Source organism: Ovis canadensis, chromosome 10 (genome assembly GCF_042477335.2).
Source record: "Ovis canadensis isolate MfBH-ARS-UI-01 breed Bighorn chromosome 10, ARS-UI_OviCan_v2, whole genome shotgun sequence".
In the NCBI taxonomy this organism is placed as follows: domain Eukaryota; kingdom Metazoa; phylum Chordata; class Mammalia; order Artiodactyla; family Bovidae; genus Ovis; species Ovis canadensis.
The window spans coordinates 50275681-50299546 of record NC_091254.1 but is presented as its reverse complement, the minus strand read 5'-3'; the positions used below and the strand labels follow the sequence as shown (position 1 = coordinate 50299546).

The following is a 23866-nucleotide window of genomic DNA, read 5'->3' as shown; positions in this document are numbered from 1 at the left end:
CTGAAATTCAGACTCTGAAGGAAATGAGACTTACTGTTTTGTTTTTATGGGGAGTGGGTCTGGAACCCTGGAGACCATCCCTTGCTCTCTAGGTGTCTCTACACTTAGCCCGTGTGCCAACTGCATGCCTTCACACGGGTGGCCCTGGTGTGTGACATCTGCGGAGTGACCAGTTCTGGGTGGTGCCCCAATGCCCTCACTAAGAGCATCTGTGTCCACCCATGAACCCTGATACCACCTGTGGGCATGGAGCTGGGTGCTTGCTGGTCACCATGGACCGAAGGGGCCCCTCTCCCATCAGAAGGGTGGAACCTCCCACCTGCCTCCGACAAGGCTGGGCTGACCCCAAGGACACTTTCCTTGTTCTGGAGCAACTGACCCTAACCCTCCCCTGCTCAAGGGATGTGAAGAAAGAGCAGGAGTCCATGGACTTTAGCCACTCTAGCCTCAAGCCCGCAGCCTCCCCAGCAACTACCCCAACCCACTGATCAGGTCGCCTGGGATGTGATGCCCCAGACAGAACAGAAACCTGGAGCCAGGTGGCTTCAGCAATGGACTCATCTTTATTGAGAGTGCATTCTTGCATCAGCTGTTCATAAGGATTGCAAATCACCCATTTGAAAAGCTACCCTCTTCCATATAGCTCTGGCCATGCCCAGAAAGCAGTGAAAATACATTGTACGACAAACACTTTCCACCCTAACAGCCAAGACAGCTCATGACAATGCAGATATCTAGGACAGGACAGAGTAAGTTCAAATATTAGACACTTACGGGATGATTCGAAAGCTAACATTGTGTGTTTTTCCAGGTAAGGAAGATCAGTCATTATAAAAATACTTTATATAAATTCAGAACTAAAACATTCAATCCTATAAAAATATCTTTTCCTAATAAAAGTATCAATTTCTAGATGAATGTCCTTTATCGACATCAGTTATGTCCTTAAGTTTTCAGGAAATACCCCCATGTCAGACTGTCCATTGAAACCCACATGTAAAGTTACACCATGGCCCGGTTGTCAAGAACAGACCACATGGTCCCATCCTGGTTATTCTACAGGAAGTTAACTCAGGTGTCTATGAATTAGGAAAGCCAGCTATGCGGTGTCTTCCACTGTTTAACTGGGAAACCCGGTGATGGCGTTCTGCCCGCCCTCGGAAATCAGCTCATTCATCTCGTTCTGTTTACTCTCCTTGAGGGCGTGGTTGGCGGGTGCTTTTTGCGTCTGCGCTCGCTTGGACCTCCTGAAACACACCTTGAGCAGCAGGTAGCACAGCTCGGCCACGTTGAGCAGCATGCAGGTGACGGACGCGGAGATCATGAAGATAGTGAAGACCGTCTTCTCGGTGGGCCGGGAGATGAAGCAGTCCACCAGGTTGGGGCAGGGCTGGATGCCGCACTTCAGCACCCAGGGCAGGTGGTACCCATTGTACAGGAAGTAGAAGACATACATGAAGGCAGCCTCGAAGACGATGCGGAAGAAGATGCTGCTGGTGTAGGTCCACCACAGCGAACCCTCGATCCGGACCTTCTGCCGCTTGATGTCCTCCAGGTCCTTGAACTCACTCCTCGTCTCACCCCGCCTGAACCGCCGGGCAGCCTCGTGCCTGTAGTAGGCCACGTGCATTGCCACCAGCAGGGCGGGCGTGGACACGAAGATGAGCTGCAGCGCCCAGAGCCGGATGTGCGAGACCGGGAAAAAGTGGTCGTAGCACACGTTCCTGCACCCGGGCTGCAGGGTGTTGCACACGAAGTCCTCCTGCTCGTCCCCCCAGACCTCCTGGGCGGCCACCACCAGAATCATGACGCGGAAGACAAAGAGGACGGTGACCCACACTTTCCCGATGCTGGTGGAGTGCTTGTTCACGCCCCCGACGAACGTGTGCAGAGTGCCCCAGTCCATGCTGCCGCTTCACCCTGCTCAGGTGAGAACACAGAGTTGTGAGTGGGGTGGTCCCTCCGTGTAAAACAGCTCTAATGTCACAGACGGGAGCCTTTCTCTTGACATCACCGTCTTCACTGCGAGTAGGCAGTTTTCTGGTGGGGGGGAATACCCACCCTGAGAACACTCTCAAGTTCTCATAAGGGTTTAGGATCATCTTTAAAATAAAAAATAAAAGAATATAATTGTTTTACAATGCTGTGTTAGTTTCTGCTGTACAACAAAGTGAATCAGCTATATGTATACATATATCTCTTCTCTCCCACCCTCCATTCCACCTGTCTAGTCATCACAGAGCAGAGCTGAGCGCTCCGTGTTATACAGCAGCTGCCTGCTAGCTATTAATATCTATTTTACACATGGTAGTGTATAGACATCAATTCTAATCTCCAAGTTCGTCCCTCCCTTTCTTCCCTACTCTGTGTCCACAAATCCGTTCTCTACTTCTGTGTCTCTATTGCCGCCCGGGAAATAGGTTCATCTGTACCATTTTTCTAGATTCCACATACATGCATTAACACAGGATATTTTCATTTTTCTTTTTTTGACTTCATCTTGATTCAGCTGAAGTCGAATTATAAGTTAGATTGCTGCCTGACACTGACCCAGGAACTCAGGCAAACACATTTGTTTCCAAGCTCCCTTTTAATTCTTGTTTCACTCTGGTCAAGGGATCACAGAGGTTCCTCAGTAGACTTTATGCATTAAATGGCTTATCCAAGGGGGAAAAAATCATTCATTTTATCCAGCAGACTAAGAAGGGACTCAAACAACATCATTTGCCATAATCATGTGCTCTCAGGAAACCTAGTACATTAGCTACTCCAAGAGCCTCTTTCAGAAGAGAACCACAGGCCTCTACAAACAGGCTGACTTTGCTTTCCTATCACTGGCAGTGCCGGCTCCATGCTGATGGGCTCCAAGTTCACAGCAGGAGCCACGAGTGGAGGGCCAGCTCCTCCTGCAGTGGGGTTCCCCCCCGCCGACAACGCCCTGATCCAGCATCCTGAGGTAGAGCCTCCACTGTGAACCTGCACAGTTCACACGGTGGACGCCTCCACACCGCCAACAGCAGACCTGAGAGCTAGTCAGCATCTACTCAGAACAGAGGAGAATGGACCCTTTGAGAATCTTCTAAAAGGGAAAGACCATCTCCTCAGAAAAAAACATGCTCACCAGGTTCTCATGCCCATTTACAGGGAGATGCCCCCAAAAGCCTTTTGTCCACCCCCCCCAGGAGACTTTCTTGCATTTAAATGTGGGTCAGGCTCCTCCCTTTCAGGCTGACTCCCCACAGTCTCTTTAGGGTCCCCCACTCTGTCCACCACCTGCTTCCTTGGCATCATACTGGCTAATACTAGGAGGCAACTGGGGAGGTGGAGGTGGTGCCCAGTTGCACTCAGGTGAGCCCAGGTGTGCCCAGCTGAGCCCAGGTATACCCAGGTGTGTTCAGAAGCCAGCTCTCTCACATCCTATACTGTGAAAGGATGCCCCCATTTCGTTTGGTGGTCTGAGAAATCTTTTGCCCTTGGTTTGACTTTTAGAGCATATGTCCTTGGGAAGACTCAAGGTCTCAGGAGGCCATGCCTCTATCCATGTTGTCCTGTATGGGACCCTCCTCTGCCTTCTGGTGGGGGTGAGACGGGCACTCACTGGGCCGGGGGAGCGGCGTGCAGAGTGCTGGAAGCATCCTCTTCTGTCTTTTTCTTTGTCCAAAACAGTCAGAGCCAAGTACAGGGAAAGCCCTCCCTCCATTGCATCACCAGGGCCAACCAAACGACAGCCCCTAAGGGCTGGCCATCACTCACTGAGCGTCTGCTGGATGCAGACATCAGCCATCACCCTTGAATCTCGGGGCCCAGCTGGGTCCCAGCCAAGGGGACTCTCACACCATGAGAAGCTGGCTGTGTCCAGGGTGCGCCAACTGCTGCGGCCAGTGTTCTTGTGTCTCTCACGAGGGACACCCGCATGACAAGGTGTCGGGAAGGTTCGAGAGCTCAGGCTGCTGAGGACAGGGGAGCCTGGTTTCCCCGGGCAGCTTTTCACTCATGTTCCTGGAAAGATCTGTACGCAGCGGAGCATCGACCTGGAGGTGGGGCAGAGCCTGGAAGGAGCCCCGGGGGTGCTTGCAGCCAGAGGCTTGATTCCTATGTGGATCCAGGACAGTACCCAAAGGCAGATCTGCAGTCAGAAAGCCAGGTTTTTGCTTTTTTGAAAAAAAGAGCTGAGGAAAAACAAAAAAGCGCACCTCTTTAAAAGCACATTCTTTAAAGTTGTGGTTTCTGGTCCTTAAAGTTTTGATTGGAGTCTGTGTGAGTGCCCAGGGGGTGGGGACATGGGGACCTTGGTCAGAAAGACTGGTCCCAGGCTCAGACCGCTGACCCCATGGGCTGATGGATTTCCAAGTCCACAGTAATGAGTCTTTGATCTAAAAGCCTTGTTGGAGATGATGTGGACTGTAGGATTGATTCAGCTCCTGGTGAAAGTTGTCAGAATAAATCCTCCCAGCCATCATCCTCATTCTCTGGAAGCACTGGGATACACCCAGTGGGAGGAAGAAATGTGGTCATCTGATGTCTGGACATACTTTACAGTGGCCATTCACCTGGGAAGTCCCTTCTGTCTGTTTACAAGGTGGAGATGTTCTCCGGTTAACCAGAAGACCTCTCCCACAAAAGTGGGGTGGACTCAATGCCCAACCAGCAAGCTTTTGATTGATCAAATAAAGGTCACAGTTTTTCAAACTCTTCAAAGTGTAGAGAATTTAAACTCTCCCACCGGTAAGAAGGTTCTTTCCTCTCTGAGTTCTCTCTTCACAGCTGCCTGAGAAAGGCACAATCCCCACCCACCCCACAACCCAAGGGCCAGAGGCCACACTGGCCAGAAGGGATTCAGAGAGGCTGATGTCAAGGGAGAGGTCAGGAGGTCACCCCTCAAGTAAGGACTCCACTTTCTAGAGCAGATTCCTCCACTCCTGCCCCTGGAGCATCTCCTTAAAAAACAGGGACAATTATCGTGGCGGCAGCTTTATTTCTTTCAACTACACTGGGGACTTTGACTAAAAGCAGCTATTTGCCTTTAAATAAAGAAAAAGAAATGAGGTGCCTTCCTAGGGTGTCTGTACCCTTTCTGGTGTCTGTCACCCTGGAGGCATCTGTACTAGGAGCACTAGACCGAGAGCAGGCCCCCCTCCCCTGCAGGAGAGCCAGGGGTGAGCCTGTTGGAAACATTTTGGTTGCAGGAGACCTGAAGGCAAACTTACTTTCCATAATAACTGCCTCCTTCGGAACCATCACAATTAGTATTAAACAAAGTGCCTCTTTCCTTTCAGGCTTCAAGCAGGCTGCAGCCAACGGGAGGAGCTTTTTCAATAAAAAGTACACTATTAACTCTTTCCTTGTGGCCCAGATTGGTTTCTTTCAACTGGCGCCTTCCTGACTCTCCTTTAAGGAAAGAGTAGGTTTGCTCGGCCCCAGTCTCCGGCTGCAGGAAGGTGGTGATGCTCAACCTCCTGGAGGCAAAGACCACCGGGCTGTGTGGTGTCTGTATTCACTGGACACATGGCCGCAGCCCAAGTGCTTTGCTCTGAAAATAGGAAACCAGGGACCTGACTTATGAAGAGACAGTGCTAGGAAGAGAGACTGTGCTTCCCTCTTACAATTCAAATAGTTTAGGTCTATTAACATTCTTCCTCAGCAATATAGTTTTTTGTTTTAAAACTTATTTATTCACAACTAGTTTGGCTGACAAAGCCGTTCCAGTGTCACTGGTGACAGAAGCTAAACTAAAGGCGCAGGAAAGACCACATCCCTCAGCACCTGGCTCCAGGCGAAGATTTCCCAGGGCGGGACTCCCTCCAATGACTCATCCCCGAGTCTCCGATGGACCTGAGGACAGGACACTCCTCACTGCGTCTACATCAGCTCTGGATGATGGAAAAGCCTGTGCTGATAAGAGGCAATCAGGCCAATGCAAAACCAGCACCCTGGGCTCCGGTCAAGGATTCACAGCTCCTCGGCCAGAGAGGACTCCAGGTGAGGGTCCCTCTTCCAGGCCGTTGTTTTCCTGCACCAATCACCAATCACCCATCACCCGGCCTCCAGCAGCACTCAGCATCCCCCAGGAACAGGAACCCAGTGCACATTCTGAGGGCAATGAGGTTGTGACCCAAGGAGGGAGAAAGAGCAGCTGTGCACAGGCCTTCGGCTCCTCCCTGGGTGTCCACTGCACGACCCTGGTGTGCCAGTTTTCCTTCATCCCCAGAACTGTTATGGGGGTTGTCTAGCCCCTGCCAGTTTCCTGATGCTGTGTACTTCAAAAACACAATAAAATAAAAATAAAATTTTTAGTGTGGGTTCTTTTGCTTATCAAAATAATAATAGCAAAAAAGCAATAATGATAAGAATGCCCAACGCTGAACCTCAAGCCCATTCCCTTCTTTAAGAAAAAGAAGATGGAATTTGAGGAATAAAATATACTCCCTCAGCCCCAAGTCAGCAGCCTGAAAAATAAACAACTTTAAACTCTCTCCTTAATCAAAAAGAGTCTTTTCCTTTTGTCTCTAGAAATCTCAAGTCATCCAAGGGACAATGTGATAGCTGATTTTTAAATTTTAGTACTCAAAAATTCATCAACTGCCCATTCAAAGTAATAACTGGTAAAGATAAAATGGATTTAGGACTCACATACTTCTTCAAAATTAACTCAGTAAAAATAAAAAAAAAAATTTCCAGTCTATGGAGTCTAAATATAGAAGTAGACACTTCATAGAATTATATGTACTTCTTAATCCATTTAAGAATTCAAAGAGTTAAAAATTTTTTTCTATTTAGCCATCTCTGTTCATTCAAGCAAACCTGTGTGCCTTCCAAACATTTAGGTCCAGCTGGAGTTAAATGATCCTGGGAATAAAAACAGAAAAAGCCCTCAGGGACCCAGTTTCATTCTCACGGATCAAGTGAGTCAAACAGAAATCTTAACATGACAATGGAGTCTCCAGCAGCATCATGCCTTTACAGACTTGGAACTCTGGGCTGAAAATTATTTTCCCACAATTTCATTCTAACATTTTAACAAAAGTATACAAACCACTCACAGCTCCTGGGACATTCAGAACGAGCCAGGGTTTGTGGTGAGTCTCCTCACACCCTGTTGAAATTGTTCAGTCAGAACCTCTGCTGGTTCTTTTCCTTCTTAAAGCTCTTATAATTCAGAAAAGTCAGAAAAGGAGAATGAAGTCCCTGTTTCCGGTATCAGACTTTGTTTTCATATGGTGGAGCAGCTGAACCGGCTAGCATTTTCCGGGTTGGGTCAGCAGGAGGATGGCAAGTGGGACCCCCCCCCCACCAGTTATGTCACAGGTTTCTCTATTCCTAACCCATCTCCCCTGCCTGGCAGTGTTCCCATGCCACCCCAGAGTCTCCGGACGAGCAGCAGACAAGGCTCTGTGCGTCCTGCAATTCTAAGGAGCCTGGCTGGGGCAGGAGTCTCTTCTAGAACACTGGCCAGAGCTGGGACAAGAAGTCTTCTTTGGCATCAAGTCTGCCCAAGAAAGAGAGCAAGGGCGCCTGGATGAATTTAACCAGGTGCTCAACCCACAGTGAAATGCCACCTGGGGAGGTGATGCCAGGGGTGTGGTTGCAGGCCCCCAGCCCCTTGGGGTCCACAGCTATGTCCATCTCACACTCACTTCACACTCCGTCCACACTCACTTCACACTCCGTCCACACTCACCTCACACTCCGTCCACTCTCCAGGAAGGACAGCCAAACCGGTCACAACCACACACCTGTGCCAGGTGATACCCAGCCCGTCTCCCCCACCAGAGGGAAGAGGCCTCTGGTGCTTCCGCCTTTTAACTGAGATGTGTCACCAGTGACACTTAATTACCGTTGTCCAGTGACTGTCTTGTCACGTGCGGCCCACAGGCGCCCCGGCTGACATCACGGGCCACTCCCGCCAGGTCTCCCTGGGCTTGTTGGATAGTTCCGCGCCCCCAAAAGCGAGTCCGACCTTGCCAGTGACCCGTGAAAGCCAGGACACACCAAACCGCCTCAGAGGAAGTGGGGGAAAGGGGCACTTGAACACTCGTGAGGCTTCTATAAAACCTGCTGTGCAAGTCCGGGGGGACCCGGGGAAAAGTCAAACCAGTCCATCCTCGTTCCTGCGAGCGTGCCGGCGGCGGGCGGGAGGATGCGGGGCGCAGGCGGATCCGGTGGACTGTATCCCCGAACAAGGTCGCCGACAGGGGCGCGGAGGTGGGGTGCTGAGGGCCAGGGCACCGCGGGCGCCGACCTACCTAATCCAGCTTCTGGATGCAATTCCTGTGGCCGAGGTGGGCGGTGCGCCCACCCCACTCACCTGCCGCGCGCGCTCGGGGCGCGGGGTCCCAGGGCAGCTCCCCCGCCTCGGTCGCAGCCGGATGGGCAGGAAGGGCCTGGCGCCGCGGGCTCGGCGGTGTGGGGCGTCTGCAGGGCTCTCCGCCCGCTCCTCTTGGGGATGGCCCGGCTCCCACCTGCAGCGCCTTTTAACCGCGCCCTACCCAGCCTCTGTCCTGACGCTTCTCGGGCGGGAGGCGAGAGGCGAGCGCGCGGGGATCCGAGCGCGCCCGCCCCGGGGCGCACGGGGGTGCTGGGCTCACGAGGGCACATGGAGGTGCGGGGCTCACGGGGTGTGAGGCGCACGGGGGTGCGGGGCAGGCCTCCTCTCCTTCCTCCATTTGGGGGCGCGGGGCGCGCCGCCTGGCTCAGTCTGGTCCCGGACTGGTGAAGCGGCTCAGGTCTCCCCCGCAACACCGGGGACTCGGGGGCCAGAGCCTGCCCTGGGGCAGGGCGGCCGCTTGACTGAGAACCTGGGCGCCTGACTGGGGTCCCTGAGGGACCTCCCGGGCTGGTGGGCCCGCAGCGAGGCTTCCGAGGCCGGACTGGTTGCGCTCAGCGTGAGGGAGGCAGTGTCTTTGACGCACCCCTGCTTTGCCAGGTGCCTGCAGGGCCCTCTCTCCGAGAGCAGCCTGGAGGCACAGAGACTGTGGGTCTTCATTCATTACTGATGGCTTGTTAGAATTACACAGGATGCTTGGGGCTGATGCACTGGGATGACCCAGAGGGATGCTACAGGGAGGAAGGTGGGAGGGGTGTTCAGGATGGGGAACATGTGTACACTCCTGGCAGATTCATGTTGATGTATGGCAAAACCAATACAATATTGTAAAGTAATTAGCCTCTAATTAAAATAAATAAATTAAAAAATAAAAGAATTAAAGCGGTTGTTTAACTAGTCACCTTCGCCCTTTGCCACCTCCTCTGGAGGAAGCAGAGAGGGCCTTCTCCGCCAGCCCTGCACCCCCTCCCGCAGGTCACCTTGGAGCCCCAGGGGCGCCCCAGGTAGCGGCCACAGGGTCCAGTGCGGTGGGAATGGTGGAAGCCACTTAGGGACCAGGCTTTACAGGTTCAAACCTGTCCTACTGCAGACAGGGGACGTGTCTTGCTTATTTCAGTGAACTGGTAACTGAGTCCTACCTTTTTCCCCAAACCAGGGGCTGCCGTCTGCACTTCTCCAAGGCAGAGGGTTGGTGGTGAAGCCTGAGATGTCTCTCCGGGGTGGTGGAAGCTGAACCGAGACTCTATATTAAAAACCCTTCTTCCTAAATACTTTATTTGAAGAGAAGGAAGTTCTCTGAAAATTGCTTCAGAGAGAGAGAGAGAGCATAGCTCGGCCCCTGGAATGTCTTGTAGGTAGGGGTGGAGAGAGACAAAAATCTGCTCCAGGCTTTTCCAGGAGACAGACCTGCTGCCGCCATGCATTTGTGGCCTTGAGGGTTTGGTGGGTCCTCTACCACCCTCCACCCTCCTCCAGCAGGCCCTTTTCCAGTCTCCTCCCCCCTTTCCCCACCAGACAAATGCTCCAGCCAGACACAGCATTAGCGTAGTAAAATAACTCAACTTTATAAGCAGGCTGTAAACATCTTTGGGGATTATAAGCATTTCAAGACCTTTTCTGGACTTCCCTGGTGGCTCAGCTGGTAAAAGAGTCTGCCTGCAATTCAGGAGACTTTTGTTTGATCCCTGGGTCAGGAAGGTCCCCTGAAGAAGGGCATGGCAACCCCTGCAGTATTCTTGCCTGGAGAATCCCGTGGACAGAGGAGCCTGCGGGCTACAGTTCATGGGGTCACAAAGAGTCAGACACGACTGAGTGACAAGCAGGCAAGACCTTTTCTAATTTCCACAGCACCAGGCAGGGTGCTTCCCACTCAGCAGATGCAGCTCCGTCAGGGCTTTCGTCTTGATTGATTTATCTCTTGACACAACAGCTGATCCTAGAAACGACTTTTGCTGTTGAAGGACTGCTCACATTCCCACTCCAACATGGGATCCACGCAGTGCCACCTGAGCAGTTTTGCTCCGGAGCGACGGCAGCTGTTCTAGGACCATCGAGGAAAGAACCTTCCAGAGCAGCCACGAGATTGTGTTGCATTTGCTCAGGTGACCAAAATGGGGCCATCTCAACACCAGACAAAAAGCGTCTCTTTCTGCTGTTCTTGTGATCTGTACCAGACCCATGGAGCTGACTTTTTTCCTGTTATTTGTTTCTTAATGATTCAATGCTTTCTCCTAAGATCAGGAACAAGGGCGCACCATGTCCATCAACATCCTACTGGAGGTGCCATTTAATGTAACAACACCAGAAAAGGAAATGCAAACTCTTACAGATATGGAAGGACGTGGAAGTAACAAAACTGTCTTATTTTATACATGACAAAAAAGAACAATAAAAATTCTCTTGGAACTAATAAAAAATTATAGGAAAGTTATAGGATACAGGATTAATATGCAAAAGTCAATTGCTTCCCTATATGTCAGCAAGGAACAATTGGAATTTGAAGTTGAAAACACCGTAAGCTTGTATTAGCACCAAAAAATCAAATTCGTATTATGTGTGTGTATTATAGAGAAGGAAATGGCAACCCACACCAGTATTCTCACCTGGAAAATGCCATGGACAGAGGAGCCTCACTGGCTATAGTCCATGGGGCTGCAAAGAGTCGGACACGACTTAGCGACTAAACCACCACCGTGTATGTATTAGTCACTTGCAACCTCATGGACTGTATCCTGCCTCTGTCCACGGGATTCTCTTGGCAAGAATACTGAGTGGCTTGCCATTCCCTTCTCCAGGGGATCTTTCCAACTCAGGGATTGAACCTGGATGTCCTGCATTGCAGGCAGATTCTCTACCGTCTGAACCACGAGGAAAGCTACCCCCCCTGCCCCATCCCAGCCTTCAAAAAAAAAATTAAATTCTTAGATATAAACTTAACTAATGTGCACTATATGAAAAAAACCCTCCAAACTCTGGTGAAATAGATAGTACATCTAAATAAACAGAGATAGTTCATGTTTGAACTAGATTTTTAGTGCTGTTGTAACAAGCTGTCAGAAACCAAGTGAACAAAACAACAGAATTTTTTCTTTCACAGTTCTGGAGTCTAGAAGTTCTGTGCAAAGTTGGGGCCAGGCTGTACTCCCTCTGCAGATTTCAGGAGCTGCTCCCTCATCTGTCCCGCTTTGGGTGGTGGCCTCCCTCCTGTCTCTATCTCTGGTGTCACATGGCCTCCCTGGCTGTCTGTGTCTCCCCTGCGGTCACTGTTCATTCCTCTTGAGAAGGCACAGTCATTTTGGGCTTCAAGGCCACCTTAATCCAGTGCAGCCTCATCCTCACTATCTCTCTTTTCAAAGAAGGTCACATTCACGGGTCCTGGGGTGTAGGACTTCAGCATATCATCTGGGGACCCATTTCAACCCATAGTAGTGTTCTTAAACAGGGCAACTCAACCTTACCAAGATATCTGCTTCTCTCAATTTGGTCTCTAGATATAGAGCTGTCTCCATCTAAATCTCAGGAAGATATTTGTGGATACATTAACAAGCAAGCTGATCATAAAACTTATACCAGGAAAAGAGCAGTGGGGCAAAAGGCCCAGAATAGATAGCAAAATACTGAAGAAGAACAAAGTTGGAGGATGTTTGCCATCCAGCTTGAAAAGCTACTCTAAAGCTACAGAAATCAGGATAGTGTGGTGCTGATTAAAGAATGGAAACACAGATCAATGGAGGAGAACAGAGGGCTGAAGACAGACCCAGGTAAATGAAGTGAACTAAATTTTGATGAAGGAACAAAGGGAATTCAATGGAGAAAAGAGAGTCTTTTCAATAAATGGTTCTGAAACACCTGGACTTTCATATGCAAAAAAAAAAAAAAAGTGAAAAAGGAAGAAAGAAGAAAGAAGGAAGGAAAAACAAGGAATCTAGACACAGACCTTTCACAGAAATAAATTCAAAGTGGATCATAGCTCTAAATGTAAAATACAAAACTGTAAAACTTTAGAAGACAGCCTAGGAGATGAAATCGAAAGGTGACCTTAGCTTTGATAATGACTTTTTAGCTATAACACCAGAAGGATAGTCCAAGAAAGAAAACATGGCTAGGCTTATTGTTGTTTAGTCACTAAAGTGTGTCCAACTCTTTGTGAATCCCATGACTGTAGCCCCCCAGGCTCCTCTGTCCATGGGATTCTCCAGGCAAGAATACTGGAGTGTGTTGCCATTCCCTTCTCCAGGGGTATCTTCCCGACCCAGGGATTGAAGCTGCATCTCCTGCATTGGCAGGCGGATTCTTTACTGCTAAGCAATCAGCGAAGCCCATTGCTAGGTTGCTGCTGCTGCTAAGTTGCTTCAGTTGTGTCCGACTCTGTGCGACCCCATAGACGGCAGCCCACCCGGCTCTCCCGTCCCTGGGATTCTCCAGGCAAGAACACTGGAGTGGGTTGCCATTTCCTTCTCCAATGCATGAAAGGGAAAGTGAAGTTGTGTCCGAATCCTAGCAATCCCATGGACTGCAGCATACGAGGCTCCTCCATCCATGGGACCTTCCCAGCAAGAGTACTGGAGTGGTTGCCATTGCCTTCTCCGTACAGTTGCCAACTCAGCTAGGTTAGGGCTACATTAAAATTAAAAATATCTGCTCTGTGAAAGAGCTGGTAAGAGAAGGAAAGGACAGACCACAGACCTTAACAGACCTCACCAAAGGAGACACACAGACGGAAAATAAGCACATGAAGAGATGTTCCACATTGTATATCATCAGGGAAACGCAAAGAAAAACAGCAGCGAGATCCCACTACACACCTATTAAAATGTCTGAAAATCCACGGTAAGTCCAAATGCTAGGGACGCTGTGTGGCAACAGGAACTCTTGCTCCCTGCTGGTGGGAATTCAAAACTTATAGACACTTTGGAAGGTGCTTTGGCAGTTTCTTACAAGTCTTACCACAGGAATCCAGCAACTGTGCTGGTGGCATTTACCCAAAGGAGCTGGAAACTTATGTCCAGTTCAGTTCAGTTCAGTTGCTCAGTCATGTCCGACTCTTTGCGACCCCATGAATCGCAGCATGCCAGACCTCCCTGTCCATCACCAACTCCCGGAGTTCACTCAGACACATGTCCATGGAGTCAGTGATGCCATCCAGCCATCTCATCCTCGGTCGTCCCCTTCTCCTACTGCCCCTAATCCCTCCAGCATTAGGGTTTTTTCCAATGAGTCAACTCTTCGCATGAGGTGGCTAAAGTATTGAAGCCTCAGTATCATAAAAACCTGCACACGAATGTTTGTAGCACTTTTATTCATAATGGTCAAAACTTGGAAGCAACCAAGATGTCCTTCAGTAGGTGGTGGATAAATAAACTGTGGTTGCATCCAGACAATGAAATATTATTTAGATACGAGCTGTGAAGCCATGAAAAGACATGGAGGAAACTTACGTGTACACAACTAAATGAAAGAAGCCAATCTGAAAAGGCCAAACACTGTATGATTCCAACTACATGACATTCTGGGAAAGGCAAAACCATGGAGGCAGTAAAAAGATCAATGGTTTCAGGGTTTGAGGGAGGGAAGGATGAACAGGTGGAGCACAGAGGGATTCCATGGGAGGCCTGCTTTGTATGAGATGATGATGGTGGATACACGTCATTGTCCATTTATCCAAACCTGTAGCAAGTCCAGTGCACAAGTGACCCCCAGTGTAGACCACGGACTCTGGGCAACGATAACGTATCAGTGTGGGTTCATCCACTGTGTTAATAACAAGGGTATCGTGTGTTGGGAGGATGTTGAAATCGGGAGAAACTGCATAGGGGAGAGGTGGTATATGGGAACCCTCTACACTTTCTGCTCAGCTTTTTTGTAAGCCTAAACCTAGAAAAATAAAGTCTGTTCATTAAGAAAATCAATAAAGGAAAGCCCTTGGCTCTTTAACTTAAGGTCTGGCATTAATTAACAGAAGAGTATTCATTAACTAATAGCATTTGCTCACAAAAAATTTCAACAACCATTGAAATGTTGAAACAGCTCGTTCTCCTAATAGACGTGTCTGTATCACATGATCCCCACAGAGATTTTCTTTTCCATTTGCTCAGCAAATAGGTGAGGATTCACCATGTTCCAGTCCTCACACAGGGCCCAGCACATGTGGAACGAGAGCAGGAACCCTGCTGTGGCCCCCAACTCTCTCCCCTTTGGCCCCTTGGCCTCCTCTCACCCTCCTGTCTGTTGGAGGTGCCCTGGCCTCTGCACTCGGGATCCTTCCTTTGCAGGATCTGTATGGTGGCCGCTTAGAAGGTTTAGGGGCTTCTAATTTTACAGCAAAGCAACACAACAGGAGGGGAGCAGACCAATGTCACAGGTCTGGGTTCTCAAAGCATTATTGTCTGAGATGCAAAGAAGGTTCGGACAGTTACTCATCTACGCCCTGGGGCTGTTTGCAGAACCTGAGGGCACTTTAGGAGCTGGGCTGTCAGGGCCCACGCAGCACTTGGACCCAGAGCCTCGGCAGTATCACTCCCGAGGCTCCCCCATCAGTTCACAGCTCAGGCCATCCAGGCAGACAACCATCGGTCTCGCCCGGGAACAAGGCTGTGCCCACTGCTGCTCTGTTTCATCTTTAATGAAAACCTCTGCACGGCTCCAAAGAGAGTCAGGCATGTTGTCCAGCAGCATCTGGAGGCCTGGCATCTGACTGTCTCACAGCCGGTGACTGGTCACGTCCTGGCATTGACGTCCCATTGGGACCTGGAGCTTCCGGGGCCCTAGCCTCACCAGGCCCCAGTCTCATCCCCGGGGGTCCAGCCTCCCCTTACTGGCTTCAGGGTGTCCCCAGGCCCTTCTCTCCCTAGGGGCAGCACATTGATCTTGCCTCTGGTTTCTCCGTTCTCACCTTTCTGCTGACGGCATTCAGGCCCTTGTCACCTTTTTACTGGCTGATTCTTCTGTTCACTTCGCCTGTTTGAGGGTTCATGCATGTGGGCAGCGGGGCCCTGGGGACACTGGGGCCTGGACCCTCTGTCCAGGGCTGGCTAGGGGCTGAGCAGGCGGAGGGGGGGACCACTTTCTGGTGCCAAGGGGCCTCTGGAGGTGAGCGGCTGTGGGCCCCAGGGCTGGATGCTCACGTGGGCACCTCAGGGAGAGTTTCCAGCAGCAGAGCTGCCCCTGAGGGGGCCCCACCATGTACCCACTGTGTCCCCGCCCCACCCCACCCATCCATCCCCTGACCTCCCACTGGACCTACCCCACTGGCCGCGGGAACACCTGTGGGGGGTGGCCCTCCCTGCCCTTGGTGCTGGTCACTTGGCATCTCTGGGTGGAGCTGTCCCTGCAGTCTGGGTTTCACTTTCTTCATCTGGGAAACTCAGTCCTGCTCTCAGAGCTCAGTTGCTTTTCTTGGTTCTAGGAGTGATAGTCATTTCCCTCTGACTGTTCTGTGTGTTGTTCACACAGTTACTCTGCATTGAGGTCATTCGGTGATATGGGATGCCGAGAGTTTACTTACCTGTTTTTATGGGAAAAGACCCCTGAGGACAGAAATATGGCCTCTTCTAGTGCCCAGTATCCAGCACTCAGCACCCAGCACCAGCACCCAGCGCCAGCCTCTGCCAGGTCAAGTACCTTGCCCACAGCAGGTTTTCAGGGAATTTTGTTCAGTGAGTGCCCACTTCTCTAACCGAGTACTAATTTTAGACTCTTCCTTTATTAAGAAAAGTTCTCTGCAGAGTTACCATCTATGGGTGGGATGTCACTGCAAATTTTCTTGCATGTAACTAAAATCTCGTGTCCTGTGATAGCTGACATCCAGGTCCACAGAGTTCAGTATGGGATAAGGAGTGACCCTGATGTGGTTTTTACCCTGAGCCAGGGGGACGTGGTTCGGCCCCACAGGGGTGCCGCTAACATAAGTAGGCAGGTGTGGTTGAAAGGTGGGCCTATGCGGGCCTCACATGCTGCATGGGCACAGGTGACATTGAGGCAAAGCCTGGGTCTCTCCTGCAGGTGTGACGGCCAACTCCGCTGGCAGCCCCGGGGCTCGCTGGCCGGGAGCCCCCCAATGTGGTTTCTCAGGGTCCTCAGCAGTGGAGGGGGGCCACGCGCTCGCACCACCTGCTGTCTTTGCCCATGGATTCTGCAGCGCCTTCACACATGGGAGCTCACTGCAAAACAGTTCCCAGATGAGGTCAATGTTTGCCCTTACACAGGAGAAAACTCAAAGTTCAGAGACGGTCATTCATTTCTTCATTTCACAAGCATTTATTGGATGGCTGAGCCAGACACGCAGGCAGGCACTTGCCCAGACAGGGGATGTGTCAGAATCCAGACTGCTCCTGATTCCCCACCCGAGTTCTTCCCACCACCTCATATGCCTGGAATGAAACGCCTGAAGAAATGGGGGTGGTAGGAATTCTCCCTTCTGTGAAGTGGAGCAGAGATGAGATGCTGGGAACGGAGGTGACTGGGAGAACGTGGACATGGACCAGACGTCTGTTGCCTTTGCAGGAGCCCCTGGGAGACTCCGGTTGTATGAGCTCAGCCCTTCTTCCAGTTTTTCACAAAATCAGGGTACCTCTCTTCTTGGTTCAGCTCATCTATGACATTGTTTCATCAGCTTCCTCAGTGGAGAGGTGCCCAGAAGGACAGCCACCTGTTCACCCTTTATTTCTGTCCTTTACAACCATCCCCACAGAACTGGCTGGGCAGGGCCGCTGGGGGTCCATGACCCTGATTCCTACAGGTACGGTGTTTGTCTCTGACTTGCTCATGTTTGTGGCAGCCTGTGTTCAGCAGTGACCTGGAAAACCTGGTCTTTCAGCTGAGCCAGCACTTTCTTAGGACTTGCAGACAAGTGTCACCCATATGTTGTTCAGGCATCACTTTCTCAGGTGTTTGTGTGCAGATAATACACTAGCAGGTGAATCTTCTCAACTGATTTTAAGCCTCTCTACAAGCTCAACATTCAGAAAACGAAGATCATGGCATCCGGTCCCACCACTTCATGGGAAATAGATGGGGAAACAGCGTCAGCCTTAATTTTTGGGGGGCTCCAAAATCACTGCAGATGGTGATTGCTGCCATGAAATTAAAAGACGCTTACTCCTTGGAAGAAAAGTTATGACCAACCTAGATAGCATATTCAAAAGCAGAGACATTACTTTGCCAACTAAGGTCCGTCTAGTCAAGGCTATGGTTTTTCCTGTGGTCATGTATGGATGTGAGAGCTGGACTGTGAAGAAGGCTGAGCACTGAAGAATCGATGCTTTTGAACTGTGGTGTTGGAGAAGACTCTTGAGAGTCCTTGGACTGCAAGGAGATCCAACCAGTCCATTCTGAAGGAGATCAACCCTGGGATTTCTTTGGAAGGAATGATGCTAAAGCTGAAACTCCAGTACTTTGGCCACCTCTTGCAAAGAGTTGACTCATTGGAAAAGACTCTGATGCTGGGAGGGATTGGGGGCAGGAGGAGAAGGGGACGACCGAGGATGAGATGGCTGGATGGCATCACGGACTCGATGGACGTGAGTCTGAGTGAACTCTGGGAGTTGGTGATGGACAGGGAGGCCTGGCGTGCTGCGATTCATGGGGTTGCAGAGTCGGACATGACTGAGCGACTGAACTGAACTGAACTGAACAATACTTGAGATGCAATGTGATCCCTAATCTGTGGTTGAGGGTTAAGTGGTGTGACCATAGCTCATAAATGGCAGAGCAGGATGTGAGCTCCTGTCTCCCGGCCTCGGGGCAGGACCCCAGGCATCACGTGGAAGATTCTTAGTCTGGAGCCCATGCTCTGCCAGCAAAGCCACAAGGATGGGCTTCTGGTCCCTAAGCTCCGCGTGACCATACACAAAGCTTGTGGTAATGTGTGTCTTTCTCAGGAAGACTTTGTAGCATTAACTAGATTGTCAGAGAGACCCACGGCCGCAGGGGAATCGGTAGCGGGTCATGACGCCAGGTCTGCATGACTGCTCTTCTTGTCTGCCCACTGAGCTCCTGGGGAAGACCAGCTCTTTACTGCCTAAGTTTCAGGTCTTTTGAGATCTTGGAAATGTAGCATCAGGTTTCACTTACCATGTGAGTAATTCCGCCCAAACTCCAGGAGATGGTGGAGGAGCCTGGTGTCCTTCAGTGCTTGGGGTCGCAAAGAGTCAGACACGACTTAGTGACTGAGCAACCCTGCCCAATCAACTTCTATGAGGTTGGTCATAAATACTTCTAGTGACAACCGGTTTTTCTCTGTCATCTGTGATGTAGTGTAGACCCAGACTCAGGTGAAGGGGATGTAGTAATGCTTGGGGGTAAATGTTGCAGCCATGAAAGATTGTCCCTCTTGGAGGCTTTTTACACCCTCTCCTTGGAAAGCTGACCCTTGACTCCGCTTTCTAAGATGAGTGGCCGCAGTCAGCGTGAAGCCCACCTCTGGTCCCTGTCTCTTCCAGTCATCCCTTGTCCCCCGACATCCTCTGGGTGCTACTCACGAGACCAGCTCTGACCTGCCCTGTCAGGGCAACGAGAGCCGTGTGGCCCAGGGTCACTGCCCCAGCTCTTGATCACAAAGCTGTGCTGGGCAGATAGCATCTGGGGGCCGATCCCCTGAGGAAACACCGGGGAGGTGGCCAGCTCAGGAAGAGTGACAGGTTGGTGAACGGTCCAAGGGTGACTGGGCAGGGGAAGGACCAGCCCCCGGTGCAGACCTGCTCAAAGCCTGTAATGCCGGGCCCGATGCCCCCACCCCTCACCCCGGGCAGAGCACCTGGGCCTGGCCGCCCCCTGCTTCACTGGGGTGACACGGGCCCCAGCTCACATCTCCGGGGCTGTTTGCCCTGTTTTTCTGTAGTATGTGGAGCGACTATGTCAGTGGATATTTGAATTTTAAAAGGAGAAATTGAAAAGAGTAAAAATCTGCATTTTATTTCTAACAAGCCAACTGTGTGGGCCCCAGGGGAGGGCTGGGGAGGTGGCTGAGCTGGTGGGTTTGGATGACCCTGGTGCCCGGCAGGTGCCCATGTGCCTCCCTGCCACTCCATCTTCCCACCGTAGGACAGAGGCTCTGTTCATGGACATGAACCCAGAGGCATTTAGTCACTCAGTGATGACTTCCTCTTCAGAGTGGTCTGTGGAAGGAATAGAGCTTGTCAAGGAGGGAAACGTCTTTAGAACTTCTATTAGCCTTATTGCTCAAGTTACACATCCTGAGTAGCAAACACGCCAAACCTTGGTGGCTTAAAAATCCACTGGTTTTTTATTTCTTGTGATTCTGTGGGTTCTGGGCTTCCCCAGTGGCTCAGTGGTAAAGAATCTGCCTACACTGCAGGAGACACCAGAGATGTGGGTTTGAACCCTGGGTCGGGAAGACCCCCTGGAGAAGGGAATGGCAACTTGCTCCAGTATTCTTATGGGGAAATCCCATGGACAGAGGACCCTGGTGGGCTACGGTCCTTGATGTCACAGAATCGGACACGACTGAAATGACTGAGCACACTGTGGGTTCCATCCATCTCCCGTGGGGTGTCCTGTGCAGCTTGTCCAGCAGGAGCTGAGCCAGGGCCAGCCTGCCCAGGCAGCCTCCTCCCCTGTGGGGCTCTCTCCTTGTGGGGTTCATCCTGAGCCCCGTCAGGCCTCCTGGATGCCCAGGCCTGGGTGTTGGTTCTGCTGGACTTGCCTGGTGCGGCCATGGCCCCGCCTTCAGCCCACCGCGGGTCTCTGTCTCCAGAGCCGTGCTGGTGCAGGTGGACGGGGCACAGAGCCCCTCTACACAGTCACCCTGTGTGATTTACACCTGAGGACCCCTATCTGAAACCAGGACAGGGACCAGCCCGATGTCCCTTCAGGAGTGAGAGAGGACCCTGAGCTCTCCCTCCTGACCCGGGCCCCGTGGCCACGGAAGTGGCCCCTGGACGAAGCTTCACCAGCAAGGGACCTAGGTCTTGAAAATGTCTGAAGGTGTCTCTGCATCCAGGCTGCTCATGCAGAAGTGGCTGAGCTGGAAAGGCACCACCCGGTCCAGTGAGGAATTACCTTCCTGCGTGGCTCAGAGCCGATGCCAAGTAGACATGGACGCGAGTGCGGCCCAAGCGGGTGTCCAAGTCCCCAGTTGTGGCCCCAGGTCCCTTCATGAGAACAATGGTCTGGGGGTCCCCTCTGGGCCCTGATGCGGTCACCAGCTCCCTGTGGGTAAATTCTGCTACCCCGTTCTGGTTTCTGGTCAAGCTCTGTTCAGAAAGATGCTGGGAAGAGGAAGCTTTGAAATGAAATCTTTTTATCTTTAAATTTTTTCTCCCTGAGCGAGTCTCCCCAGTTTTTCTTTCATTTCCCTCTCACCTTGTTCTCCCTGTTAAACAGTTTCCCCCCCACCATAGAAGCGAATCGTTTCCTTAAATCTGATCCATTTATTCAGTTCCCTTTTCTGCGCTTTCACAGCAGGCAGGTCACCTCTCCCTGGGTGACTCTCAGGATTTTCCGTCTTTTTCTTTTGACATTTGTTCTCATGAAGAGAGTGCTTTTACGGGGCTGAGCTCAGCCTCTCACTTTCACGAGATCAGGGATCTTAAAAACATTTTCTTGGAGCCTCAAAATGTTCTGTGCATTTTTCACAGCAGTGACATTTCTGTAGGATTAAACATTTTGCCCTTTGTTTCTTTCCCTGGAGAGTTTGTTTTTGTTGCTTCGGGTTTTTTTTTTTTTTTCTGTTTTGTTTTTATTGAGGTGTGGTTGACATCTAACATCATATAGGTAACAGGCATACAATATAGCGATTCGATATTTGTACATTCTGTGGAATGATCACCCCAGTTAGTCTAACAAATGTTGATCAGCATCCATATTACAGAATTTTGGTTTTTTCCTCATGAGGAGCACTTTTAGGGTCTATTCTTAGCAGCTTTCACATATGCATACAGAATTATTACCTACAGCCGCCATGCTGTATATGGCATCCTCATGATTTATTTATTATATAACTACAAGTTTGCAGCCTTTGACTCCCTTTTGCTCACGCCCCGACCCCTGCTATCCCCTCTAGCCACCATCCGTCTGTGTTCTATGTCTATGAGCTCGGTGCCTGTCTGCTGTTTGAAGTGAGGTCACACAGTGTTTATCTTTGTCTGACTTACTTCACTGAGCATAATGCCCTTGGGGTCCACCCGAGTGTTGCAAATGACAGGATCTCATTCTTTGTGGCTGAACAAATACTGTCCCATTGTGTGGGGAGCACATCTTTATCCATTCAAACACTGATGGACATTTATGCTGTTTCCAGATCTTGGCTGTTGTAAATAATTCTGCAGTGAACATGAGGGTGAAGATCTTTTCAAGTTACTGTTGTGTTTTCTTCCGATAAATATCCAGAAACGGACTTGGAGAATTTTTTATAAGTGTGCTGACTGTTCATTCATTAACTCAGGGATAAGGATTTACCAGTTATCTCTGTTGGCTCAGACATTAAAGAATCTGCCTGCAATGCAGGAGACGCAGGTTCGATCCCTGGGTCAGGAAGATCCCTTGCAGAAGGGAATGGCAACCCACTTCAGTGTTCTTGCCTGGAGAATCCCATGGACAGAGGAGCCTGGTGGGCTATGGTCCTTGGGGTCACAAAGAGTTGGACATGACTGACACTTCCTGTCTCCTGAACACAGGGTTATAGTAGTGACTAGATAGATGAAGCCCATGGAACTCATTATTTTGTATTCCGAAATGGTGAGTAACCGTTGCCTGAAATCTTATGGTTTCTCAGTTTTCTGACAATCGTGTAGATGTAGCTGGCAGCTCCTGTCCATTTTGCTCTAAGTTGGTGTCATGAGCCACGACCAGGAATGATGAAGCTTTAGACAATGAAAAACAATGGGTCTCTGGGAACCCCAGGCAGCGGTATGAGGAAGGGTCAGCAGTTTAGTTAAACGACAGTGTTTTAAGTGAATGCTCTGTAACTGCTTCATCACTACCCCCACTTAGAGCCGGATGTCCTCTCGTTCAGCAGATAGACGGCAGGGTGATGGTGGGTGACGGGACAGAGAGCCAGCAGTGGCAGGAAGAGTTGGGATGAGTGGCCGCAGGCACTACGGCCAGTCTACTAGCCCTGCCTGCTTCCTGAGGTTTTCGCCTGACGGTTTCAGCGGAAAATCATCCCAGCCCCCACCCCCTTCTCCTCAGGCATCTTCTCAAGCTGCCAGCTCTGTTAGTTCACAGCGTCCTGGGTGGGTCACAAACCCTCGGGGACACGAATCCTTGTTCTCTCTCTGCTCTGTGCCTGTGACCACGTCCAGTGCTCGCCGGGGTTCATTCGGCCCAGGATTCCACCAGCCCCTGGGGAATGTATCATAGCATCATCTGGACACCAAGAATTGCCCTAAGTGATGGCCTACGGGGAAGCTGGTAACCATGGGCTCTCGGGTGGGGCTCAAAGTCTTAAATTTCATTCAGTTGTTCATACGGGGACAGGATGCTGCTGTGTGAATAAGGAAGATGTGAATTGCCGTCATGGAGGACTTGACAATCCCAAATTCATAGGGACAGGAGTTCAGGACGAAGTCTTCCTGGTTTCCCCAAACCCCTTGTTTTAGGGCCTGTAGACGGGGGAGCCTGGTGGGCTGCCGTCTATGGGGTAGCACAGAGTCGGACACGACTGAAGCAACTTAGCAGCAGCAGCAGCAGCAGATGGGAAAAAGGGAGGAGGGAGAAAATGGCCTGAGCAGTGTAGACAGCTGACCTGGGTGTTTCAGGTCAGAAACCATCCCTTCTTAAGTTTCCCTAAATTCCTAAATGTTGGCTCAAAACTCAACATCCAGAAAACTAAGATTATGGCATCCAGTCCCATTACTTCATGGCAAATAGATGGGGAAACAGTGGAAACAGTGACAGACTTTATTTTGGGGGGCTCCAAAATCACTGCAGATGGTAACTGCAGCCATGAAATTAAAAGACACTTGCTCCTTGGAAGAAAAGTTATGACCAACCTAGATAGCATATTAAAAAGCAGAGACATTACTTTACCAACAAAGGTCCATCTAATCAAAGCTATGGTTTTTCCATTAGTCATATATCGTTGTGAGAGTCGGACTCTAAAGAAAGCAGAGCACAGAAGAATTGATGCTTTTGAACTCTGGTGTTGGAGAAGACTCTTGAGAGTCCCTTGGACAGCAAGGAGATCCAACCAGTCCATCCAAAAGGAATTCAGTCCTGAATATTCATTGGAAGGACTGATGCTAAAGCTGAAACTCCAATACTTTGGCCACCTGATAGGAAGAACCGACTCATTGGAAAAGATCCTGATGCTGGAAAAGATTGAAGGCAGGAGGAGAAGGAGGCGACAGAGGATGAGATAGATGGATGGCATCACCGACTCAATGGACATGAATTTGAGTAAACTCTGGGAGTTGGTGATGGACAGGGAGGCCTGGTGTGCTGCAGTCCGTGGGGTCGCGAAGAGTCAGACACAACTGAGTGACTGAACTGAACTGAATTGAAATTCCTCTCCATCATGAAAACAGGTTAAAGGTGTAGTTGTCAGAGATCTTGTGTTTCAAACCTGTTATTAAATCAGAAGCC

General features: G+C 50.5%; 1 protein-coding gene across 6 annotated transcripts; it reads right to left on the bottom strand.

Annotated features, from left to right (window-relative positions):
• Positions 1-544: 544 nt before the first annotated feature.
• GJB6 (gap junction protein beta 6) lies at positions 545-8875 on the bottom strand. Of its 6 annotated transcripts, XM_069602302.1 has the most exons (3): positions 7679-7815; positions 3599-4169; positions 545-1920 (listed from the first exon to the last, which is right to left on the bottom strand). In XM_069602302.1, the coding sequence occupies exon 3, from the start codon at positions 1904-1906 to the stop codon at positions 1121-1123; it is 786 nt and encodes a 261-aa protein (XP_069458403.1). In that variant the 5' UTR covers positions 1907-1920; positions 3599-4169; positions 7679-7815; the 3' UTR covers positions 545-1120. The 6 variants fall into 6 exon arrangements, with proteins under 6 accessions (XP_069458403.1, XP_069458399.1, XP_069458402.1 ...); XM_069602298.1 differs by lacking the exons at positions 3599-4169; positions 7679-7815 and adding an exon at positions 8306-8875; XM_069602301.1 differs by lacking the exons at positions 3599-4169; positions 7679-7815 and adding an exon at positions 7835-8510.
• Positions 8876-23866: the final 14991 nt, after the last annotated feature.